At 31.8% G+C, this 21,589-nt stretch overlaps 3 protein-coding genes, 50 non-coding genes and 5 pseudogenes across 60 annotated transcripts; 31 read left to right on the top strand and 27 right to left on the bottom strand.

Moving 5' to 3' along the window:
• The first annotated feature begins 333 nt into the window (after positions 1–333).
• Positions 334–354, top strand: 21ur-2330. Its single transcript, NR_056982.1, has one exon.
• A 184-nt stretch (positions 355–538) lies between these two features.
• Positions 539–559, top strand: 21ur-3349. The gene has a single exon (NR_056981.1).
• Positions 542–562, top strand: 21ur-9651. Its single transcript, NR_056980.1, has one exon.
• Positions 563–847: 285 nt separating this feature from the next.
• Positions 848–868, top strand: 21ur-6944. Its single transcript, NR_056979.1, has one exon.
• Positions 869–1,099: 231 nt separating this feature from the next.
• C08F11.1 (DUF4919 domain-containing protein) lies at positions 1,100–2,700 on the bottom strand. The gene is made up of 6 exons (NM_070228.5): positions 2,607–2,700; positions 2,495–2,557; positions 2,282–2,446; positions 1,528–1,608; positions 1,351–1,440; positions 1,100–1,304 (listed from the first exon to the last, which is right to left on the bottom strand). Exons 1-6 carry the CDS (start codon positions 2,676–2,678, stop codon positions 1,149–1,151), a joined length of 627 nt encoding a protein of 208 aa, NP_502629.2. The 5' UTR covers positions 2,679–2,700; the 3' UTR covers positions 1,100–1,148.
• 21ur-2879 lies at positions 1,437–1,457 on the bottom strand. Its single transcript, NR_056978.1, has one exon.
• 21ur-2411 lies at positions 1,632–1,652 on the bottom strand. The gene has a single exon (NR_056977.1).
• 21ur-8414 lies at positions 1,835–1,855 on the bottom strand. The gene has a single exon (NR_056976.1).
• 21ur-6707 lies at positions 1,979–1,999 on the top strand. Its single transcript, NR_056975.1, has one exon.
• A 153-nt stretch (positions 2,701–2,853) lies between the features above and the next one.
• 21ur-164 lies at positions 2,854–2,874 on the bottom strand. The gene has a single exon (NR_056974.1).
• A 524-nt stretch (positions 2,875–3,398) lies between these two features.
• C08F11.2 lies at positions 3,399–4,546 on the bottom strand (annotated as a pseudogene). The gene is made up of 3 exons: positions 4,032–4,546; positions 3,764–3,990; positions 3,399–3,626 (listed from the first exon to the last, which is right to left on the bottom strand). Coding segments are annotated over exons 1-3 (970 nt in total).
• Positions 4,547–4,861: 315 nt separating this feature from the next.
• On the bottom strand, positions 4,862–7,030 carry C08F11.3 (uncharacterized protein). Its single transcript, NM_070226.5, has 5 exons — positions 6,887–7,030; positions 6,209–6,470; positions 6,001–6,164; positions 5,331–5,565; positions 4,862–5,278 (listed from the first exon to the last, which is right to left on the bottom strand). Exons 1-5 carry the CDS (start codon positions 7,017–7,019, stop codon positions 5,020–5,022), a joined length of 1,053 nt encoding a protein of 350 aa, NP_502627.3. The 5' UTR covers positions 7,020–7,030; the 3' UTR covers positions 4,862–5,019.
• On the top strand, positions 4,912–4,932 carry 21ur-162. Its single transcript, NR_056973.1, has one exon.
• On the top strand, positions 6,276–6,296 carry 21ur-14463. The gene has a single exon (NR_056972.1).
• 21ur-12207 lies at positions 6,630–6,650 on the top strand. Its single transcript, NR_056971.1, has one exon.
• 21ur-13229 lies at positions 6,822–6,842 on the top strand. Its single transcript, NR_056970.1, has one exon.
• Positions 7,031–7,371: 341 nt separating the features above from the next.
• 21ur-7078 lies at positions 7,372–7,392 on the bottom strand. The gene has a single exon (NR_056969.1).
• A 704-nt stretch (positions 7,393–8,096) lies between these two features.
• On the top strand, positions 8,097–8,117 carry 21ur-4604. The gene has a single exon (NR_056968.1).
• Positions 8,118–8,471: 354 nt separating this feature from the next.
• On the top strand, positions 8,472–13,728 carry C08F11.14 (annotated as a pseudogene). The gene is made up of 8 exons: positions 8,472–8,501; positions 9,097–9,456; positions 9,591–9,704; positions 9,901–10,186; positions 10,783–11,343; positions 11,736–12,986; positions 13,346–13,495; positions 13,551–13,728. Coding segments are annotated over exons 1-8 (2,930 nt in total).
• On the top strand, positions 9,545–9,565 carry 21ur-7527. The gene has a single exon (NR_056967.1).
• On the top strand, positions 9,790–9,810 carry 21ur-13266. The gene has a single exon (NR_056966.1).
• Positions 9,795–9,815, bottom strand: 21ur-14890. The gene has a single exon (NR_056965.1).
• On the bottom strand, positions 9,796–9,816 carry 21ur-10266. Its single transcript, NR_056964.1, has one exon.
• On the bottom strand, positions 10,505–10,525 carry 21ur-814. The gene has a single exon (NR_056963.1).
• On the top strand, positions 10,527–10,547 carry 21ur-13133. Its single transcript, NR_056962.1, has one exon.
• On the top strand, positions 10,530–10,550 carry 21ur-2289. The gene has a single exon (NR_056961.1).
• Positions 10,748–10,768, top strand: 21ur-5112. Its single transcript, NR_056960.1, has one exon.
• 21ur-10104 lies at positions 11,460–11,480 on the top strand. The gene has a single exon (NR_056959.1).
• Positions 11,475–11,495, bottom strand: 21ur-6301. The gene has a single exon (NR_056958.1).
• On the bottom strand, positions 11,611–11,631 carry 21ur-7166. Its single transcript, NR_056957.1, has one exon.
• Positions 12,945–12,965, bottom strand: 21ur-11435. The gene has a single exon (NR_056956.1).
• Positions 13,077–13,097, top strand: 21ur-7756. Its single transcript, NR_056955.1, has one exon.
• Positions 13,253–13,273, bottom strand: 21ur-13296. Its single transcript, NR_056954.1, has one exon.
• Positions 13,256–13,276, bottom strand: 21ur-1007. The gene has a single exon (NR_056953.1).
• 21ur-15499 lies at positions 13,466–13,486 on the bottom strand. The gene has a single exon (NR_056952.1).
• Positions 13,729–13,825: 97 nt separating the features above from the next.
• On the bottom strand, positions 13,826–13,846 carry 21ur-1439. Its single transcript, NR_056951.1, has one exon.
• Positions 13,847–14,120: 274 nt separating this feature from the next.
• On the top strand, positions 14,121–14,141 carry 21ur-15358. The gene has a single exon (NR_056950.1).
• On the top strand, positions 14,124–14,144 carry 21ur-5326. The gene has a single exon (NR_056949.1).
• A 178-nt stretch (positions 14,145–14,322) lies between these two features.
• On the top strand, positions 14,323–14,721 carry C08F11.18 (annotated as a pseudogene). Its single transcript has one exon. A coding segment is annotated over exon 1 (399 nt).
• Positions 14,722–14,953: 232 nt separating this feature from the next.
• On the bottom strand, positions 14,954–15,205 carry C08F11.19 (annotated as a pseudogene). The gene has a single exon. A coding segment is annotated over exon 1 (252 nt).
• Positions 15,206–15,472: 267 nt separating this feature from the next.
• Positions 15,473–15,493, top strand: 21ur-14165. Its single transcript, NR_056948.1, has one exon.
• On the top strand, positions 15,474–15,494 carry 21ur-7373. The gene has a single exon (NR_056947.1).
• A 267-nt stretch (positions 15,495–15,761) lies between these two features.
• 21ur-4995 lies at positions 15,762–15,782 on the bottom strand. The gene has a single exon (NR_056946.1).
• 21ur-9934 lies at positions 15,765–15,785 on the bottom strand. Its single transcript, NR_056945.1, has one exon.
• Positions 15,786–16,258: 473 nt separating this feature from the next.
• Positions 16,259–16,279, top strand: 21ur-10990. The gene has a single exon (NR_056944.1).
• Positions 16,280–16,396: 117 nt separating this feature from the next.
• 21ur-2161 lies at positions 16,397–16,417 on the top strand. Its single transcript, NR_056943.1, has one exon.
• A 223-nt stretch (positions 16,418–16,640) lies between these two features.
• C08F11.13 (Dolichol kinase) lies at positions 16,641–19,098 on the top strand. Of its 3 annotated transcripts, NM_001268823.5 has the most exons (6): positions 16,664–16,814; positions 16,860–17,142; positions 17,228–17,388; positions 18,234–18,495; positions 18,542–18,754; positions 18,800–19,097. In NM_001268823.5, the coding sequence occupies exons 1-6, from the start codon at positions 16,706–16,708 to the stop codon at positions 18,984–18,986; spliced, it is 1,215 nt and encodes a 404-aa protein (NP_001255752.1). In that variant the 5' UTR covers positions 16,664–16,705; the 3' UTR covers positions 18,987–19,097. The 3 variants fall into 3 exon arrangements, with proteins under 3 accessions (NP_001359766.1, NP_001379532.1, NP_001255752.1); NM_001372955.1 differs by having other exon boundaries at positions 16,641–16,814; positions 18,234–18,754; NM_001392434.1 differs by having other exon boundaries at positions 16,649–16,814; positions 16,860–17,388; positions 18,234–18,754; positions 18,800–19,098.
• On the top strand, positions 17,171–17,191 carry 21ur-1241. Its single transcript, NR_056942.1, has one exon.
• On the bottom strand, positions 17,713–17,733 carry 21ur-4428. Its single transcript, NR_056941.1, has one exon.
• 21ur-12100 lies at positions 18,017–18,037 on the top strand. The gene has a single exon (NR_056940.1).
• 21ur-9997 lies at positions 18,118–18,138 on the bottom strand. Its single transcript, NR_056939.1, has one exon.
• Positions 19,099–19,130: 32 nt separating the features above from the next.
• On the bottom strand, positions 19,131–19,151 carry 21ur-6856. The gene has a single exon (NR_056938.1).
• A 118-nt stretch (positions 19,152–19,269) lies between these two features.
• On the bottom strand, positions 19,270–21,564 carry Y45F10B.18 (annotated as a pseudogene). The gene is made up of 5 exons: positions 21,400–21,564; positions 21,237–21,352; positions 20,165–20,405; positions 19,559–19,718; positions 19,270–19,513 (listed from the first exon to the last, which is right to left on the bottom strand). Coding segments are annotated over exons 1-5 (926 nt in total).
• 21ur-1076 lies at positions 19,999–20,019 on the top strand. Its single transcript, NR_056937.1, has one exon.
• On the bottom strand, positions 20,549–20,569 carry 21ur-1830. Its single transcript, NR_056936.1, has one exon.
• Positions 20,553–20,573, top strand: 21ur-9122. Its single transcript, NR_056935.1, has one exon.
• 21ur-6542 lies at positions 20,704–20,724 on the top strand. The gene has a single exon (NR_056934.1).
• Positions 21,295–21,315, bottom strand: 21ur-12831. The gene has a single exon (NR_056933.1).
• Positions 21,565–21,589: the final 25 nt, after the last annotated feature.

Raw genomic sequence — 21,589 nt, 5'->3', positions numbered from 1 at the left:
GAAAGTTCAAAACTGGTTTTTATTCGCAAATACTTTTATAATCAGCAGACATATTGTGTTATCCATAAAAAAAGGCGGAACTAATCAGAAAAAAAAACCCAAAAATAGTAAGAATTAATCAGCGGAAGTCGGAACTAGCAATTTAGTAGTTTATTGATAATGGTTTCAATTATGACTCGCTAATGTTTAATAGGTTTTGCTACTGAATATTAAACATCAAGAGCAAATATTTACTAGAGTTATGTTTGGTTATAAAAAAAATCAATTTTCACATTTTCAATAAAGTCTGTTTCACAAATGTATTAAATATGTGTATCTATCAAGGACGACTGATCAGTGGATGTTAATTTCTGGAATATTTCCCGATTATTGATCGTTGCAGTAATTTGTGAAAAAACTCAAAAGAAATTTCAAAAACATTTGAAAAATCAGGACTTTTTTTTCAAAAATCATTCCAATGTTACCCTAAATATGATTCCATAATTATCAATATCTGTTTCAAGTTTAGCATTAAAAAAACGTCTGGCTCGAAAAATAATGTTCTAACTTCAATGCATGTGTTATGTTGTATTCTAGTTTAGGAATTTATTAAATGTATCAATTCCGATGTACTTAAAATATTTAGTCACTCTGCATTTGTTTTTTTTGTTGTTGTTGTTAGAAATGTTATTTTCAAGAAGGTTTTTTTTGGCTTTTTTCTAGTTATTTTTGCAGAATCACTTGTGGGTTTAGGAGTTTAAGGTTTCACTCGAATCATATTAAGTCACCAAAAATTTTCATTTTCACGTTTATAATATGATCTGTTTCACAAGTATGTTAAATATGGGCATCTATCAAGGCACTGCAGTTGATTCTTCACAACTTCACGATATTTGGTTCATGCAGCAATTAGCAAGAATAAGTAAAATTTGGAAATTTTTTTTGAAATCAACACTTTTTTACAAAAATCTTAGTTTTCTCCATGAATAAGAAGCGAGTTTATAGGATTTTCTAGTCAAGCATCCCCCAAAGGGCTGAAGGGGTTGCTACGAGACAGTGAATTGTCAGACACACTACGTTTACTAGTGTTTCCCTTACAAAATACCTGAAAAATAAACGAATTTCGCATAAATGTATTTATTTCAACTACATTATTTTTACTCAAGCATCTACCATTTTCCCTTCATCAATGTTTGATTATGATTTTTCTCAAAAGCCTCTGTGTAGATTTCAAATGCAATAGCACTGTTCTTCTCCAATCGAGCAGTCAATGAATCCAGAATTAGGTCGGATGTTTTGTTAAAGGAGCTTTCATCAAACATGTCCTAAAATCAATGATTTGACTGAAAAGATTTCTGGATTCTTACTAACCTTCATCAAAACTGTAAGCATCCAGTAGGCAAGTGTGTAGGAAAAACTGTTGATGTAACGATTGTCAAAGTAAGCGTAGAGGTCTTTGTACTGAAATTATTCACATAATGGAGTAGGAATTTTCGATTTGTTATAAATTAGATTAATGAAACAGTAACAATATTTTCGTTCACTCACAGTGGAAGCTGTAGCTGCATTGTAAATCTTCTTCAGTCCAGGCGTCATATCTTGGTTCCACCACTGTGTGACTGCTTGTCTCTGGAAAAATAAATTAAATAAATAAAAATGAAGTTGGCAAAGGATTGTTTTCTAATTGTAAGAAAAATTATTTATCAATGCACTAAAACAGTTCAGGTTTTCAATTGCCAACTAACATTGAAAATATAAAATGTGTGATTTAAAAGTTAAACCTACCGTAATTTAAGTTTTTAAATTTGAAATTTCAGTTCCAAACGTTTGAAGTAATTAGTTTTTCATAATCTCAAAATTCTGAACGCATGAAAAATTAGCGACGTGCTAAAACACACATTATAAATGCTAAAGCTGAACAAGTGAAAAATTGTATTTGAGAATAAATAAATACTGTTTCACTAATTCCACTAATAAGGAGTACATCAGCAATTTTTGTTTCCTGACTTGAGTATTTAAACGACAATTTTTCACTGATAATTGTGAAGCTATGTACCCGCCAGTTTTCATTAATTACTGAAGAAAAAGAAACATTATATTGGAAATATCGAGCAGAATTGCTTTAAAAAATTGGGGAATTTCTTGGTCGGTGTTAATTCTGAAGTTTAACCGGAAGGGGAATTTTTCTTTCGAAAGTTTCACAAAACGGCCTCTAACAATTTTAAATTGAAAATTTGCGTCAAATTCTAAAAAAGAGTGCTTGATCAGAAAAAAAAAGAAAACATATTTTATTCTAACTTACATTATTAACCAACGCAATCATTTTCTGCTTGCTATACGTGGAATTATCATACAAAGAAAGTGTTTTTGGTTGCGGTTTTCCTGCCTTGTTCTGATTGAAAAATTTGTTAACAAGTTGTCTCATGACTGCGAATTTTCCACGGTTTTGGAATAAGCCCTGGGCTAGCTGTAAATGTTGTTGTAGTTTTAATCAACCATAGTTATCAATACTTACAGCAAAAGTATTGGCATTTGTGGCGTGTGGTATAATTTTCTGGATTGCTGAATACGAAACTGACTGAAAGTTTAGCACTATTGTTTTAACAAAGTTTTTCTTAAAATTTTACCGCAAATGCTTGTTGAGTTCCAACGCAAGGAATATAGATCAAAACTGCAAAAATTGTTGGGCAAATTCTCATGATTAAAATGGTCGAAATACCTGATTTTGATGAGAATGGACATTTATAAAGGTGCGACGATTTTCGGTGGATTAGCGGAAAATCGTGTCAAAAGTTCGCCCACATCATAATCGTAGTCAGAACAAAAAACTTTAAAGGTCGTTTGATGGAGATTTGTGAACTAATATACGATTCCAACGTACTTTCAGGAGATGGACCAAATCTAATAAGCGAAAATCAATTTAAATAGTTCAGGAAACAGTAAATTTTTAAAATGAAACAAATTGTAAATTTGTGGAAGAAAATGCAGTTTGAAAAGCTTAATCAGATTGTAAAAAGCAATAAAAAATTTATTAAACGATTTGTTTTCTTGCTTTATGATTTTTACAATTCAAGGTACTACAAGAAACATTAATCATACCTAACATGTTCACTAAATGCATGTAGAATCGAAATAAAACAACGATTTTGTTCAGTTTAAATAATTTTACAGACTTTTGCTCACTGAAAACTTTTGCATCAATCTTTTGAACTGGTAATACATTTGTCAGTTTTATGTTGGACTTTGTTTGATCGTTTTAAAATTTTCTGTTATTTTGGTAAGTATTATAAAAAAATGTTCACAACTGTGTTCAAAATAAAACCAATACAGATGGAAGTATAATAGGTAACCAACATTTGCAGCCGACCAAACAATGGGAGTTTTTTTTATAAGATAATCGAAAAACGGAGAAAATGTATTTAATTTTGTAGACTCCGACTTCTCCAACTTAACACATCCCTGACAGGTTTTACAAAAGAAGATAAAATCGCTCGAAGATTTTCTCTTGAAGCAGTATATGAAATGGAAATGATTGTTGGTATTAGATATGGTACAATCATGTTCACACATTGCATAACTGCTTCGATCGAATCATGTCCAGATAGTTCGTATGTAAAAATTCGTACTGCGCATGTGAAAATGTACAGCTGCAAAAAATTAATTCATGTGAATAATTTTCATAACTAATTTTTTTGTTAATGTGGGCGTTCTTTTTATTCAGATTTTTTAAATTTCCTTTTGACTAACTCCAGTTTTTGTATTTTTGATTACACTCTTCGCTTACCATTTGAACAAAATAAATAGGAAAAAATTGATATATCAGGTTGTTAACCTTAATATCCGGTGACAACTTTGCAATCAGCTTTTGCATATGATAATAAAAGCAACCAGTTATAAAAGTCATTGAACTAAAAATTGCAGTGTAACCGAATAATAAAAACTCTTTTTTCCTGCTCTCACATATACATTCCGCCAAATTTTCTTTTTTACAATTAGTTGCCCGACAATTTACTGAATGAAAAATTGGTTCAAAACTGACATTGTTAACTTACTTTCTATCCAACCAAAATGGAAGGTTGATATATAAATACCAACAATCCAAAATCTGAGTTGATAACTGAAACAATAAAATGTGATTTCTATTTAAATTTTTAAAAATATAACCCCATAAAAACCCGTTTGAACTTTGGCAGGTATAATATAACCAAACGTTGAATAACTGATAGAAACTGAAGGGAAATCATACAAGAGAAAGACATACTTGAGAAAAAACTTATAACTCCGTTTATTAGTAATGTTAAAAATATTTCGTATTCTATTTTTTTGAATCCGATATTTCTTATGATGAAACTCAAGTCCTGAAGTATTACAAAAACAAGAGAAATGAAAAAGAAATTGATAAATATAGGAGCATGAAGTTCTTTAAATCCCTGATCTCTTAGATCCAATTTTTTTCGTCGATTATAAACAATTAGTAAAACAAAGAAAATATTATTAGCAAAGTTAATAGTGAGAAGACAGACATTTACAATGTGGAAATAGAGCATCCAATTCATTTTTTTATTTTCAGAAACTTCATAACTTGTGGTCATAGCTAGCATATCCATTGAAATTAGTCGTTTTAGACTCAGCTAATGCATTCTGTTAAGCTGGAGCGTTCTGAGCTCAGGCGCAGGTGAATTTAGAGGAAATGGGTAGAGATTGAATTCACAAGCTAGGTGATAATGTTTCAAGACAATATTTTGGAATGTCGGAAAAAGTCTGTGCTATCCTTGGAAAAAAAAACAAAAAAAATTCAAGAAACGATTCACAAAGCGGAGATTTTGAATACAAATGTTATTCTGTTAATGACTGATTTTAACAAAAAAATTAAAATTCATTGATGACTGTTTTATGAAGTTTACAAAACTTTTGCATTTTTGTAAATATTGCTGTCATGGGATTCTCAATTAAAATCATACACTAGAGAATGCGGAGTGCCGATTATTGCCTACTGGTCTAAATAAAATCCTTTTTAAAGATCTTTATTCCAAACTGGTCTCATTTCCTGAGAAATGAGTAAGCTCTTTTCTTTTTACGTAATAACAGTGAACCTTTGCCTCTTCTAGAATACATTAATAAATTGACATTTTTTGTCTTTTTAAAAGTTCCAAATACATCCCGCTTTGTAATGACATGAATGTACGTAAATCGCAAAATAAAAACTAAATAGAAAATAATCAAAAAAGTGAAAATGTTGGAATCGCACGTCCACTCAACAAGATTCCGAATTGTAATTATTATCAATGTCCAAACAAAGCTGAAAATTATAATACAGTGAATGAAAAAAAAATCAAGAACTTCAAGCCCACCAAATCGTCAAAAGAATGTACTCAAACAGTTTTTTCAAGACATCTCGTGTTGGTTGAATACTCAAAAGACTTGTCCCATTGACTGATTTTTTATAGAAATATTCAAATCTCATGTGAAGAGTGACTGGTAGAAATAGAATACAGCAGAAAACTGTCAAAAACTCGGATGGGCCAATGAACATGAAAATTGATCCAAGAATATTGCCAAGAATCGAGATTTTAACAAACCAATTTGCTGGAATAAACAATTTTAATGAATATACAAATGAATCTGTTATTTTTATATTAAAAACGACTTCCAAAATCTGAAATCAGATCTTTAAAACATGTTATAACTCAAACCCGAAAATTTAAAAACTCGGACATAGGACATATAAGTTATAAGTTATAGGACAACTAATATTTTATGAAAATTGGAAAAAACATTTTGAGCCCGTGCTTACCAGGATTGCGCAAGAAATTGTTTTTGCCAAGCAACAAGAAACAAGATTTCTTGGGAAAAAGAGTCAAAAAAAAAATTTCAAAAAACTTTTTAAACAATCGAGAAATTCAAAAAGCCTATCTAATAAACCAAATGAATTTTTAAAATTAACGATTATTAAATATTAAAGCCCAAAAAACAAAGGTTAAGAAATACCGCATCCCTGTTGCTCAGTGAGCAATACCTCACCATAACCCTGTATCCAAGTGTCCTTCTTGAATTCTTGAATACTTGCAAAAAACGTTAACATTGCTATCAGGAGAACGGTGGTTCCGATAAAATAAACTTGGTACATCACTGAGAATTTATCACTGAGAATTGTCATTGAAAAACCGAGATAACTGAGTGTTATCCTGGAAAAAAACTGTAAAAAACACTTTGACTTGAAAATTCTCACAGAATGAAAGTGAAGAAGTTAATGTTTTGGAGCATGGTCATTTCTTTTTTCTCTTCACGTTCATCACTTATTTCAAGTGGTGTCTGATTTTGCTTGTGAGGGAAGACAATCAATAGTTGAGCCAATTCGAGTGATATAAATAGAGCAATAATCAATATAGAACTCCATGTGCTCTCCAGAAGGCAACTGCTGTATTGCATAGATATTAATATTAATGTATAAATTGGCCACGTTGAGAGTGAAATCAATGTCGCATTCAGGTCTAAACATGTTTCGAATTTTTACGGATAACAGTCATGGGGAGTGCACAAACTATTTTCAACGTTAAAGTCTCAAAATAAGAATTGAAAAAAAAACACATTTAACATTTTTTTTACAGTTTCGGTAATCTTATTTAAAACCCACTTTTCTTTGAAATTATTGTATTTTATCCATATTGTAACAAAATTATTGAAAACTCTTTTTCAATAATTTTTTAATCTGCTTAAAATATTTAGGTACACAACAGGTAAAACTAAAACTCAGAAAGGTAAAACTCGGAATAATAATTTCCAAAAAAAAAATACTGTTTCACCATGATTTTTTTGAAGTTTGAAATGGTGTTTTTTGATATTGATTTTGAAACATTTTAAACATTTCGTTAAATTCAAATTATTTGATATGTTAAATGCAACTCACTGAAACATTCTATTATGCTGAAAGTCGCATGTTCCAGCATATTCCCGCCGATCAACTTTTTTTCGTCGCCGAACTCATTGTCATCACGAAGAAAAATATTTACAGCCAACTGATTTTGGCATTTCTCCGTCATAAATCTGAAAATAGTTTGCTGGAATTCTGGTACTTGTAAAATTCAAATTCAAGAAACTTTCGAAATGGAAAAATTGACTTTGTTTACTGAAAAAATAAGTGTAGGAAAATGGTTGATAACGAACAATTTCACCTGATAAGTGAATGCAGAGCTGCTTAGTGGTACATGTGCCAACAAAATTAATTCAAAATAACTTTGCGTGTGTGGTGTTTGACACAAACATTGAAGGTTAAACTTTCTTCGGTGAAATTATTTTAAAATCGGAAACTTATAAAACAAAATCTAAAAGTAAATTTAAACAAAAATGTAGCATTTAATTCTCTGACAATTTGAAAAGTTATTTTTAATTGTTTTTCACTAAATTGAATCGAAATTGTTTTTTTTTTGCAGTTTTCTTTAAAAAAAATATAGAGAAACAGCAATTGTTTTTATCCTAAAACTTGATGATTTGAAAACCGCTTACTGAGTTATCGCTGTGTAGAAACAGTAGAAAAAATTCTTGTAAAAAATATGAAAACGTTTTTCTTTCAAAAAGCGTAAACCTTTAAAAAGTTGTAAAAAGTATGCCTCGTGGGTTTTCCAAAATTTTACAGGAAATCAAATGATTGATTAGTTCAGGGTTTGGCAGCCATGAGCTCGGCGGCAAAAAATTTCTATCAGGGATGTGTAGTTTCAGTTTATGAACCGCGAGATGTTGGGCGCAAGCGTAAACCATAATTTAATGTTTCTAGTAGGATGCAAGCCACAATTCAAAAGAAAATATCGAGCAAAAAAAATTTTGCTGTTTCGCCATTATTTTAAGGAAACTGCAAAAATGCAAATTTTACTTAAACCATGAAATCACTTGTTTTCTGAAAACTCTAACAAGAGCTCGGCGGCAAAAAATTTCTATCAGGGATGTGTAGTTTCAGATTATGAACCGCAAAATGTCGGGCGCATGCCAGTTTACCCAGTTTTTTTTTACCAGAATTTGTTGTATTTTTCGGGATGAATGCGACAATTCAAAAAAAATCTCAAGCAAAAAAAAATGCTGTTTCGCTATTGTTTCAAGACAACTGCATAAAATACAAGAAATACTGCGCGCCTTTTACAAGTTCATATTCTGCATCATCTTTCACAGTATTATATTTTAATAAAGTTTGCAACTTTTTTGGTTCATTGAAACGATATCAAAACTTCAATTTTTGGTTGAGAATTTTTTAAATTGGCGCTTGCATTCTCAAGGAAAAACAAATCAAAGCTAAGCATTTTGAGAAACGTTGATGATTTCTAGAAATTTCTCGTAGATGAAAAAGGTGGAAAAATTACAGTGAAAAACATTTTTTTTTAACTGTTTTTCAAACAATAATTTAGCGTGAAGCCCTAAAAATTGTGACCCCCGGAAAAATGCCACGTGGATTCCTCTAAATTTCCATGAAATCAAATTATTGATTAGTTTCAATTTCGTCAACCATGAGCTCAGCGGCCAAAAATTTCTATCAGGTATGTGTAGTTTCAGTTTATGAACCGCGAGATGTTGGGGGCAAGCGTAAACCATAATTTAATGTTTCTAGTAGGATGCAAGCCACAATTCAAAAAAAAAAATCGAGCAAAAAAATTTTGCTGTTTCGCCATTATTTTAAGGAAACTGCAAAAATGCAAATTTTACTTAAACCATGAAATCACTTGTTTTCTGAAAACTCTAACAAACTATATGCATTTTTGTGTCGTAAAAAGAACAGGAAAAAACTTTGCTTGAAAAAACGTTTCTCAAACATTAATTAAGCGTGAACTCCTAAAAAATTGTGACCACGAAGAAATACCGCGTGGATTTCTCTAAATTTCCCATGAAATCAAATTGTTGATTAGTATAAATTTTGTTAATCATGAGTTCGGCGGCCAAAAATTTCTATCAGGTATGTGCCGTTCATTAGCAGCGAGAGCGATTTAGCAAATTCCAATTTGCGACACCCGCAAGATGTCGGCTGCTAAAGAAGACAAAAGGAAGCACCAGATATCTTCTGGGTTTCGCCTCTTGTCATGAAATATACTCTGATCAACCTGTAATCTGTCGGCTGCTCAACAATTCCCTATTCAGGTTGTAAAGTCAGCGCCAAAAGGCCGTTTCATGGGAATCAAGCGTGATTACACTGTTGAAGATGTGCTCCGACTTCGTGGTTCCATCGACATTGAGTACACGTTGGCAACACGTGGCGCCAACAAACTATGGCAACTATTGCACACAGAACCATTTGTTCCGGCTCTCGGAGCACAAACCGGAAATCAAGCAGTTCAAATGGTTCGAGCAGGTTTCACAGCGATTTATTTGTCTGGGTGGCAAGTGGCCGCAGATGCAAACTCTGCTGGGGATATGTACCCAGATCAGTCGTTGTACCCGGTGAATTCCGCTCCAGAGTTGGCAAGAAGAATCAATAAATCGCTGAGAAGAGCTGATCAGGTAAAGGTTGAGACATTTTGATTTTTTTTTGAAATTTTTTTACTGTTTCACAATTATCATATCTCAAATATTAATTCACCGATTTTACTTTTTAAACGGTTATCTCTAATACAGTTCTGAAATATAATTTTCAGATCGAAGCATGTGAAGCTGAAGACTACTTGGCTCAACATGACTGGTATGCGCCGATTGTTGCAGATGCGGAAGCTGGATTTGGAGGTGCTCTCAATTGTTTTGAACTGATGAAAGTGAGTTACAAAGATATTTCGAGGAACATTTTTTTGCTGTTTCAAAGTTTCAATTTCATAATTCACGAGTTTTTTTCCCCATTATTGACGATGTGTTTTTTTGCCAATTCAACTATGTTATAAAAGTCAAAAAGTATTTCTTGAAAACTTGAAACAGTAATTTTAGAAAAATGAAAATTTGACCTTAAAATTTCAGGCCTTCATTGAAGCCGGAACATCTGGTGTTCACTTTGAAGATCAACTCGGTTCCGAAAAGAAATGTGGTCATATGGGAGGAAAAGTTCTGATTCCAACAGCTCAACACATTCGTCACCTGAATGCAGCTCGTCTGGCTGCTGATGTTTGTGGAGTTCCGACGATAATTGTTGCAAGGACTGATGCAGAATCATCGAGACTATTGACATCTGATATTGATCCAAGAGATCATCCATTTATTGATTATGACGGTGGAAGGACTATTGAAGGATTTTATCGATTGAAAGGTTGGTCACAAAACTAGAGATTTGTGCAACCTGCCGTATCTTTTCATTTTGTCAAGTGATGTCTTCAATTTTCAAGACCGGATTTTGAAAACTTGGCTTTTCTAAATAACGGTCTAGCAGCGCCGGACACAAAGCGGGTTCGGCGACTTTTCATATAATTATTCATGGAATAATGGCGTGTGGCGAAACCTGCAGAGTGTCGGGCGTTGCCACTCTGCCGCTTATATTTCGAGGTTGCAAAAAGTCAGTACAGCTCTCCAAAGTCATTCTGATCAATTTTGAACAAAAATCACTCTACTGTTTCATATTGTTTTTATAGTGACGAAAAATTTACTTCCAATGTTCTTGCTAGTCCTCTGTCGAGATTTTAAAAGACGTATAAAACAGAAAATAATAATAATAATGTATTACGTTCCTGAAGAAGAGTGAAAAGAATAGAAGGATGATATACTTATTTACGTTTTTTTAAAGCGCACATATTTTTCTGTTTTCTGTTTTTCTGAAAAAATTATTTTACTGTTTCATGAAGTTTTGATAAGTAAACGGGTCTAGAATCTAGACTCATCTATAGATACGTCAGCAATTTTATTTTTCAGATTCGACAACAATTCAATACTGTATCAATCGTGCCATTGAATATGCTCCATACAGTGATCTCATTTGGATGGAAACATCTCATCCAACAATTGCAGATGCTCGAGAATTTGCAGAAGGAGTTCGAAAAGAGCATCCAGACAAGATGTTCGCATACAATTGTTCTCCATCGTTCAATTGGAAGAAGCATCTGTCTCCTCAACAAATGGAAAAGTTCCAGAAGGAATTGGGTGCAATGGGCTTCAAATATCAATTTATAACTCTTGCCGGTTTCCATGCCAACAGCTACAGTATGTTTGAGTTGGCAAAGAACTACAAGGAACACGGAATGCTCGCATACTCTGGACTTCAAGAAGACGAATTTTCAGCTGAAAAGAAAAGGATATACAGCTGTAAAACATCAAAGAGAAGTTGGAACTGGATATTTTGATGCTGTTAGTCGTGCCATCACAGGTGGACTTTCTTCAACTACAGCACTTGCTGGATCAACTGAAGAAGCTCAATTCCAGACGTCTGCAGCAAAAGTTACAGCAGCCACAACTGCTGATGACGAGATTTTTTCGGTTAGTTGGGGAAATTGGATGAAGAAATATGAACTGAAAAGTTTAATTAAAATAACTTGAAACAGAAAATATTTCAGTTAGCTATTAAAATGAGCGCACATCGGAAAATACTCTGGTGATTGTGCAAATTTTTTCTCCATTTACATTCTTCAATACTGTAGCACATTTTCAGAGACACTTTGTGCAGTCTCTAAAATAGTGAACAATTATGATAAAACTGACGCAATACTGCAAAAATTCCTTAATCGTTCAAGCAATATCAGTTGGCTCTTTTGTTTTTCGAGCATACTGTTGTTGAGATATGTGATCTAAAATGAAATGAATTTGAAACAGAAATTAGCAAAAATTGTTGAAACCTCACAATATTAAAATTTATTTTGAACATTTTCCAGCTGACAGCTCCACCCGTACCTGGAGACGAGAAGATCCTGACTCCAGATGCACTCCGCTTCCTGCATGACCTGAACATTGAATTCAATCCACGTCGTTTAAAACTTCTTTCGAAAAGAAATAAAGTTCAGGAGGATATCAACAATTCGATTTGGTTCCCAGATTTCAATAAGGAAACCCAAGTACTTCGTGATGATCAAGGATGGAAGGGATCTCAGATTCCAGATGATTTGAAAGATCGGAGAGTTGAGATAACTGGACCACCGGATCGAAAATCAGTCATCAATGCATTGAATTCTGGTGCAAATGTTTTTATGACTGATTTTGAAGATTCGAATTCGCCGACTTGGAGAAATCAAATTGAAGGACAGGTTAATATGTATGATGCTGTACGAAACAATATTTCATATACTCATCCAACAACTAAAAAAGAATACAAACTCGATGAGAAGCATGCGGTTTTGATGGTTCGTCCACGTGGATGGCATCTTACAGAGAAACATGTACAGATTCATAATCAACCAACTTCAGGAACTTTATTTGATTTTGGTCTATTTGTATTCCATAATGCAAAGGCTCTCATCTCCAAAGGCTCTGGTCCATATTTCTATCTACCGAAGCTTCAAAACGCTGAAGAAGCACAACTTTGGTCTGATGTATTCAAATTTACGGAAGATAAATTGGGTCTCTCGCGTGGAACAATAAAGTGTACTGTGCTCATTGAGCATCTACTTGCCACTTTTCAACTTCACGAGATTATTCATTCACTCAAAGATCATGTTGTTGGACTGAATTGTGGTCGTTGGGATTTTTTCTGTTCTCGTATATCAAGACATTCCAGAATCATCGGAAATTCCTTCTCCCAGATAGACATCAAATTTCAATGACTGCTCCATTTATGAGAAACTATTCATTGGAACTCATCAAGACGTGCCATCAACGTGGAATTCATGCGATGGGCGGAATGGCTGCACACATTCCAATCAAACATGATCAAATTGCAAATGACAAGGCTTTTGCTCTTGTCACAAGTGATAAACAACGAGAGGTTACTGATGGACATGACGGAACATGGATTGCTCATCCGGGATTGGTTCCAGTGGCTCAGCGAGTTTTTAATGAGATGATGCCAAGGCCTAATCAGATTGACAAGTTGCTCAATCGTCCAATAGCTACAAAAGAGCAATTGACAATGGTTCCAGAGGGTACACGTACCGATCTTGGATTCAGAAATAATATTTCTGTTACTTTGGGTGAGTTTTGTTTTATTTATGAAACATTTGACAGAAATTTTTTTACCGTTTCTGGTAAATAATATTCAAAATATTACAACGGTGAGATAGTGTGTGATCTGTATTTGTTTCTGTACTCCTCACCTTCATCAAAATTAGAAATTTTTAGAACAATTAATTTGGTAATTAAATTGACGTATAGTATTATAGCCTACTTTTTGAACGTTTCAGCGAATTTCTAATGAGGCCTAGACGAAGAATATTCAAATATTAGTTTTTATAAGTCTTTTCACTAGTTTGAGAAAAGATCACTAGTTTGAAAAAAAAACCAAATATACAAATAAACAGCATGAAACAGTCAAACAATATTTTGATTCCAGGATACCTAGACTATTGGCTCCGCGGAGTCGGATGTGTGCCACTTGACAATTTAATGGAAGATCTCGCAACGGCTGAAATCTCACGTGCTCAACTTTGGCAATGGCTTCATCATGAGGCAAAGCTTGAAGATGGACGTGTTATTGATACAGGTTTTTTTTTGATTGATAAAATCTTACAGAAAATGCAAAAATTGTATTATTTTAGGACTTGTAAAACAAACAATTGCCGCCGAAGCTGAACACCGATCGATTCGTGCTGGTTCAGTTGTGAATCGTATTCCAGAAGCCGCCGAGCTTCTCGAGAAGCTTGTCACAGAAGAGAAGCTCAGTGATTTCTTGACTTTGGATGCTTATGACAAACTCGTTTCTGATGGATATTAAAGACAATGATTGAGTTTTTTGAGAACTACTTGCATACTGAATTGTCATGACTTTAAATAAATATGTTTCTTGGATTTTTTGGGTGATACAGGAAAAATTATTCAGATCAAACCCAGATCATTGGGTCTTGGGAGTTATCTTAAATTTGAATAGAAGTATTGAAACTGTAACTTTTTCAAAAAATTTTTTCATAACTTTGTATTACGAAAAGGGGACTTAAGTGCCTTTAAAACCCTCCTTTTTTAAAATTATTATTTTTGATCCTCATATTCTAATTTTTCAAGCTGTTTAAAATATTTAGGTACACAACAGATAAAACTAACTCAGAATACTAATTTCAAAAAAAATTACTGTTTCACCATGATTTTTTTGTTGAAATTTGAAATTTTTCAATTACTGTAAAACTGCAGTCAGAACGTTTTAACATTGGCAGCAAATTTTTTCCAAGGGTTGTAGATGCCCGGAAATTCTACAGACATACAAAAAAAGGTAATTCGATTGAAATTTCTGGAAGTTCTGGGCAATAACAAACATTTCGTTAAATATAAATTATTTGATATGTTAAATTCAACTCACTGAAACATTCTATTTTGCTGAAACTCGTCTGTTCCATTTTTCTCAACGCGATAAATTTAATTTTACTTATAATTAACTTTGCTAATAATATTTTCTTTGTTTTACTAATTGTATACAATCGACGAAAAAAGATGGATAAAAGAGATCAGGGATACAAAGAACTTCATGCTCCAATATTCTACAATTTCTTTTTCATTTCCAGTATTTTCGTAGTTCTTCAAGATTTAAGTTTTCTTATAAGAGTTATCGGATATAATGATCCAATTTATGATGTCGTCTATATATTTTGTATTAACGCAGTAATATTTTGTTTCACGAGTATGTCATTTGCTTGTATGATATTTCTTCAATTTCTCTCAGTTGCTCAACGTTTAGTCATATTATACTTGCCAAAACTAAAATGGCTTTTCATGGAGTAAGCATTGCTTAATTTTGTGAATTTTGTAAAATTATATATTGTGCTGATTTTTCAGGGATCAACTGAGATTTTGGATATTTGGTGTGTACATAACAACTTTTCATTACGGCTGAATAGATGGTGAGTTGCCAATGGTCAAAATATTACTGCGTTAATACAAAATATATAGACGACATCATAAATTGGATCATTATATCCGATAACTCTTATAAGAAAACTTAAATCTTGAAGAACTACAAAAATACTGGAAATGAAAAGAAATTGTAGAAAATTGGAGCATGAAATTCTTTGAATCTCTGATCTCTTCGTTCCGATTTTTTACGTCGACTGTAGATAATTAGTAGAACAAAAAATACATTATTAGCCAAGTTAATAATGAGTAAAATTACATTTATAGCATAAATAAAACACGTCAATAACTGATATGCTTCTGAGTTCTCATCTTTAGAAAACATATAATTTGTTAAAATAGCAATAAAATCCATGAAAAATCGGGGGTTTCAAAAGAATTATTAATTGCAAATATAAATCTAACAAGGTTGCGATATCTTCAATATTCTGAGCTCAGGCGCAGGTGAATTCAAATTGAAAAAGTTGTATTATTTTTCAATTATTAATAATACTGCTTTTGTAACCAAAGTACAAAAAAAAACAACACCAAACAATACGTTTTACCAACCAAAATAATCTTTTCAAATTAAAAATTACTGTTTCAACGGCAAAAGTTATACTTTTATGAATTATTTTTATTATTGTATCTGATTTGTGCCTACAATCAATCAACGTTTGACTTTGTATTATTATTATTCCTTGTCTGTTTCATATTCCAACATTGAAATGACAACTACTAATTTTATTCCCATTTTTATTTCATATGCGTGAAAATGTTTAACGGTTCCTAGTTATTGAGCTACATGTATGTATCAATATCAATGTCAATTGTAATCTATAATTCGGTACTGATTTACTATATTCATAAAATTTTAAATAAAAGTTGAAGTTTTCATATGTATGAAAATTTAAAAAAACTAGTAAAGCGCCGAGGAATGAGCGTGTGGCGTACTAACGTTGCGGACTTTTGTTTTCTCTTTTAATTGAAACTAGTAACAGTAAAAATATTTTATTCTTGTATATTCAAAAGAAATCTAATTTAAATCATTTCAAACTCTGGCTCCTCCTGAAAGTCCTCTGGCATATTGAATAAAACTCTCAAGAACTTTATCAGATTGAATGACGTCATCAAAATTTGGTCGTTGCTATGCTCAAACTTTAAGCTTCGAAGCACCTAGCTCTTGTCGTTCTCGCGAGATTTTGCAATTATCAACTTTTTCGATGTTTTTTTTAAACGTTTATGCAACTGCAAACATAACTTTGGGTAAACTAAGTAAATATAGTTCAAAAAATCCAAAATTTCACCTGATTCCAATAGACTATGCGAATAAAAATGTTCCAAAAAATCCCTAATTTTAGCCTGAAAATCAATCTGAAAAAGCTGTTTCCATTTGAGTACATATTGCGAAATTTTTACATAAAAATATTTCAATAAAGAGTTAGGAAAAATATTTATTTATGCCAATTTTTCCACTATTTCTATTTTCGAAATAATGTTTAGATGCACAAATTAAAATTGCGGTTTCAAGGTTCCGATAAATTTTGGCGTCTTTTTTGTCATTTGCTTTGGGTTTGTCGGCTATTGCTATTTATTTTTTATTCTGAAGCTTCTAAAAGTGCACAACATTCACTAAAATAGAGAATGATTTGAATATGCAATAGAGCAGAAACCAATGGAAATTAAAGCGAATGACCGGAAAAGTAAACATAATGACGTTAGACATATTTCGTTATCAATCCACCTATTCTCGGCGTCTATTTCGTCTGTGCTCTTCGTTCTTTCCAACTATAAAAAGTTACGGTTCAACTATTTTCAGTCTTTTTCCTTTCAGTTTTCTCTTCAACACAACTTCACTAGTTTGAAGTCGACGTCTATGAGTGAAAAATGTGGTTCCAAGTTTTTTGAAACTGGGGACGAAAAACAAAATTTGGATGGTCAAAATGGTGATTATGCTCCAGGAAAAATCGAGTTATTGCTGAAAAGTGAGTTGATCTACCTAATAAAAAATTAGTATCAAAACATTTCAGAGCTCAACCCAATTCTCATCTCATTCTCAACATATCCTTTATATATCCTCATTCTTATAATTGCATCGGAAAGTGAATTGCTCTCAAACATTGTACCAATTCCTCTGATCCTCGGACTTTTCGCCACTTTTGAACTGTTCGACTTGCTTTTGCTGAACCCTCCAAGACGTTATAAAAATGGATTGCAATTGGAAACAATTGTGCTGCCAGAAGAAGACGATTTCAATGAGTTCAAAGGAAAAATCAGAAGAATCGAAATTTTTCACTGTTTCACTTTGTTGTTGTAAGTTTTCAGAAATGATTGATTTTGATGAATGATGTATGCATAAAAAAATTATTCAAAAGATTCGCAAATTAACAATTTTCAGTTCAATCTGGGCATTTAATGTGAGCTGCTCCAAAATACTCCGCGAAATTCTTTCTCCTTCCAACTACAATTTGTATTCTCTCATAGGTATTATCATCTCTCTTCTCGTGTTGTTCACAGTTTTCAAAGAGGTTGGAAGCCACCGATGGATGAACAAATATTGTAAGTCTAGTGAAATAAAATTTTCATCCTGAAAAATCTGAAGAATAAGAAATATCCTCGATGCAAAAAATATGAATTTATAGACGAGGTCAATTTTTTTTTAAAAATTACTTAAATTTCTCTATTATGGGGTTATTCAAGTAGTGTCGGAAAATAGAAATGTGTAGAAAAATGACGTCACAACTGTATTAAAGTACACGTTTTTATGTGTTTTAATACAGTTGTGACATCATTTTTATACCCAGTTTTATTTTTCTATTAGCCACTACTTGAATAACCCCATTAGACTTATACCCATTGCCCTACTTCAACGGCTCTCGGTTAACCACGACAAATTTTTCATGAACAAAATACTTAAAAAAATATTACACTATATGTTCATAGTGAAACATTTTTTTTTTTATTTTGAACACAAAAATTAGAAAAAAAAATTAGTGGTCTATTTTTGCAATTGTTGTGTTCTCAGGCTCTATTAATTTATTTGAATGAAATTTGCCATCTTATGATTGGCCTAAAAAGTGGTACATATTTTAAAAAAATTAAATGTTAGTTTGCACAAAAATGAATAAATTTAACAAAACATTTTTCAAAACTATTTTAGAAGAGTAATTTTAAAAATGCACATTGTTTATGTTATGCCGAAGGTAGAATAAAAATTGTTAACTCATTATTACCAACTTAATACTAGTGCATTTTTGCTTGTGATCCGAACACTACATATACTTAAATAACAGAACTTCACAGAACAAATTACAGAAAAAACTAGCTTTATAAACTAAAAAACGCTGATAAAACGGTAGTTGAAAAATTTGTTGCCTTTGTTTTTTTATTTTAAATTGTTTCAGCAAACTCTACAATTTGGATCTCAATTATTCTGCAAATTGCTAGTACTTTTACTTTGGTTATTGGAGCATTCATACGCTCAGAAGATCCAAAAACATCTGGACGAATGTTTTTTATTGGTGCTCTGATTATGCTGGCCAATGCCATGCATATGAGATTCGCCTACCTTTATAAAAATCCTCTGAGAGGTGAAAATCTATTGACTATTAAATCTACTAGATTGTTCATGAAGAAATGGTTCCTGTGGTTTGTTTTGATGGATTGGTAAGCTCATTAGCAAAATTGGGCTCTTGAAAATTAATATTATCAGTGTAATTTGGTCTTCGATTCCTCTGCTTGTATTTGGAACTTCTGGAGATATTGAATTTAGCCCAAAATCCTTGTTCTGGATTATTCTTACTTTCTGCGTCCTTACAGTGATTTGCTTGTTTTCTAAAATAGTCTACTTTCACAAAAGCCCAAAGAATGTTGAAACCAGATTTTTTATGAAGAAATGGTATTTGTGGTTCCTCTTGATTAATTGGTAAGTTTTTGATAACAGTGGACTCTAAAAAATTATAATTTTCAGTGTCATTTGGTCTTCGATTCCTCTCTATGTAATCGGAAAAGTTGGAAACGTTGTTTTTAGCCCTAATTCCTTGTTTTGGGCTCTCCTCACATTCTGCGTATTCACGATATTCAGCTTCTTTGCCAAAATTGTCTACTGCTGTTATAAGAAAATTAGAACTACTGAATATTCTGTTGTAACAGTTTGATAATTTGTTTCCCGATCAACTTTTGTATGATAATTGACTAAATTTGTCAGAACAATAACATTTTTTAAAGAACACTTTTTGGTAAACAAATAAATGTATTATTAACATGATATCAAACGTGATTTGAATTGTTGTGGTAATTATTTGTGCCTAAATTTTTTGATAATGGGCTTGTTCCGATTAATCTATTTTGTGGGCACTTTGAAACAGACAAAAAGTTTTTACTTTAGCGTTTTTTTTATTTTAATTTATTTTTAATGAGTTTAACTGGTTTTGAATAAATTTTTCTCAAACCAAAACAACGGTTGAATTGTTGACTCCTTCTTAGCATATAATAATACCCGTACAAACTTTTTTAAATTGAACGAAGATACTAAAATAGTCATATTTCGCTTATTGCATCCCAAATATGATGTCTGAATAACTAAAGGTGTCGCGAAAATATCCAAAAATGAAATGATGCATATTAATGCAGTGAGGGTGTATATGTTTGCGAGGACCATGAAAATAATTAGTGGGATGCTGACCTGAAATGATTTGAAAATTGAAAACAAAAATCATTAAAAACTTACCGATTTGAACAATAAAACAGCGGTAGTTTACCAGAAAATGTATTTTTGTGGTGCATTCTGCTGAACACTGGCTAAATAAGATAGTCTTCTAACACTTATCATAATTATCATAAAGTATAGCAGATATCAAGATTAAAAAGTTAAAGATGAAAAATATAACCTGAAGGCTATTTTTTTAGATTTGAACAAAGAATTGCCCTAAGTGACAGCAAACAGTCTCAATGTACCGAATAAAACTGTAAAATAGGTCGTTAAATTGTTAGGGATTTTTTTTTTAATTTTGAAACAAAAATCTTGAAAGGGCCTAATTATTTTTGAATTCCCCCGGAAATGGTGCCCGTAGTTTTTAACAAAAAATGGCTGAAAAATTGGAAAAAATAATTTAAAAAATAATTATGCTTCAAGTAGGTAATAAAAGAAAAAGAAGAAAACCCAATCAATACAGAGTCCAAAATTTCTTCTGCCTTTCAGAATTTTTTGTTAATGGGAACAAATCCTAAAGATTAAAAAAGTTTAAACAGTTATTTCCTATACATTGAGACTGTTTTTTGTTATTTTAGGGAAAACTCTCGTTAAACACAAAAAATACAACAAAAAAAAACTCACCGTAAACTCAATTGTATCACCAAAAAAATTAAAAAAGAAACATAAAATACAAACGGCATCCTTTAACACAAATATCGAGTATATACTTCGAATATTTTCACAAAAACAGATTACAGTAGAGGCTATTCGTTTCTCGGAAGATCAAAAAAAATTTTTTTTTTCAACAATTGGTTCGACGCTCTGTGGTAGCAAATATATCTTTTAAGATTAAGGAGGAATTTTATTAGGCGGAGTTGAGTACCTGGGAAACACATTAATCAATTAACTCTGAAAATATTTAAAAAGTCTATGTACTCCTAAATTATTTAAAAAAAAAACAAAATTAATTCAAATAAATTCAAAAATGTTTCGGCTCTACATAAAATTAGTTAATCAATTTAAAATTGGTTTCAGTTGGATTTTTTAATAAACTAAAATTAATTAGCTAGTTTTTTAGGTGTAGATGAAACAGTAATGATTTTTTAAAAATAAAAAAAAACCGTTTTTTTCAGCAGCGGTTTCAACTAGATTTAAAATGTCTGCGTTAGATCATAATTTATTTTAGCAAGATCTAGAGAAATAAATAAAAAGGGGAACAATTGTGATCTACGTGTGATCTATACAAATTTTTAAATGAAATTCTCAAAAATAAAGGCTAAACTGCGCAGCAAGTTCATTTTTTATACTTGTGCCTCCCTTTAAATTTGTAGAATTTTGTTATTTTTGTTAATGTGCAAAAAATTGGTTAGTTGGCTTTTGGTGTGTAACTGAAATAGTTCTGATTATTAAAAATCAAATAAATAATGTTTTTCTCAAAAATTGTTTCAACTATGTAGTATCTGAATTTGTCGACGTTGGGAGGCTCTGCTAGAGTTGTAACAAAACTATCTTTTAAGGTTTAGAAGGAGTGTTATTAGGTGGAGTACTTGGAAAACGCAGAAATAAATACACTCTAGAAATATTAAAAAAACTCTTCGTAGTCTGAAAATTGCACAAACAAAAATGGAATAACGAATTTAATAAATTAAAATTAACTACAATTAGCTAGTTTTTTTTTAGATTCTTCAACTTTCAATCATAATAAATGTCTTACGAGTCATAAGAACTGAATAAAATTGCTGAAATCACGATAACAAGCCAACTGGCAAATATAATGAACGATGTTCTGACAATTACATAAAAGTGTTTGGTAATTGGAAAGAATAGAGTCTAAAACAGCTATCATTAAACTTTTGTTTGATTTGATATGGAAGCACCGTTTTATCTCGTTGATAGTTCATTTTATTCACATAAACATAAAAAGGAAAAATTATCAGATTTAGAAATATTAAAGTGAATAGAATCGGAAATGCACTGCTTGATAACCTTTTTCGAATAGAAACAATTAAATCTGAATATTCAAAAATTCTAGTGACATTCATACCACTAACAAACCAACAGTTGAAG

This window comes from Caenorhabditis elegans, chromosome IV (genome assembly GCF_000002985.6).
Source record: "Caenorhabditis elegans chromosome IV".
In the NCBI taxonomy this organism is placed as follows: Eukaryota; Metazoa; Nematoda; class Chromadorea; order Rhabditida; family Rhabditidae; genus Caenorhabditis; species Caenorhabditis elegans.
Note: the sequence above shows the minus strand (reverse complement) of the source record. Positions and strands in the feature narration are given on the sequence as shown.

What these genes read in the sequence shown, in the direction of transcription:
- C08F11.1 (NM_070228.5), bottom strand. Translation starts at nt 2,678, where the DNA reads ATGAGAATTTGCCCAACAATTTTTGCAGTTTTGATCTATATTCCTTGC. An exon ending in GAACTCAACAAGCATTTGCG is followed by an intron (nt 2,558 to 2,606) that starts GTAAAATTTTAA and finishes CTAAACTTTCAG; the next exon opens with TCAGTTTCGTATTCAGCAAT. An exon ending in ATGCAGCTACAGCTTCCACT is followed by an intron (nt 1,441 to 1,527) that starts GTGAGTGAACGA and finishes GAATAATTTCAG; the next exon opens with TACAAAGACCTCTACGCTTA.
- C08F11.3 (NM_070226.5), bottom strand. Translation starts at nt 7,019, where the DNA reads ATGACGGAGAAATGCCAAAATCAGTTGGCTGTAAATATTTTTCTTCGT. An exon ending in CAGCATAATAGAATGTTTCA is followed by an intron (nt 6,471 to 6,886) that starts GTGAGTTGCATT and finishes AAACATGTTTAG; the next exon opens with ACCTGAATGCGACATTGATT. An exon ending in CACTTGGATACAGGGTTATG is followed by an intron (nt 5,566 to 6,000) that starts GTGAGGTATTGC and finishes TGTTTATTCCAG; the next exon opens with CAAATTGGTTTGTTAAAATC.
- C08F11.13 (NM_001268823.5), top strand. Translation starts at nt 16,706, where the DNA reads ATGAGTGAAAAATGTGGTTCCAAGTTTTTTGAAACTGGGGACGAAAAA. An exon ending in AATCGAGTTATTGCTGAAAA is followed by an intron (nt 16,815 to 16,859) that starts GTGAGTTGATCT and finishes AAAACATTTCAG; the next exon opens with AGCTCAACCCAATTCTCATC. An exon ending in CACTGTTTCACTTTGTTGTT is followed by an intron (nt 17,143 to 17,227) that starts GTAAGTTTTCAG and finishes AACAATTTTCAG; the next exon opens with TTCAATCTGGGCATTTAATG.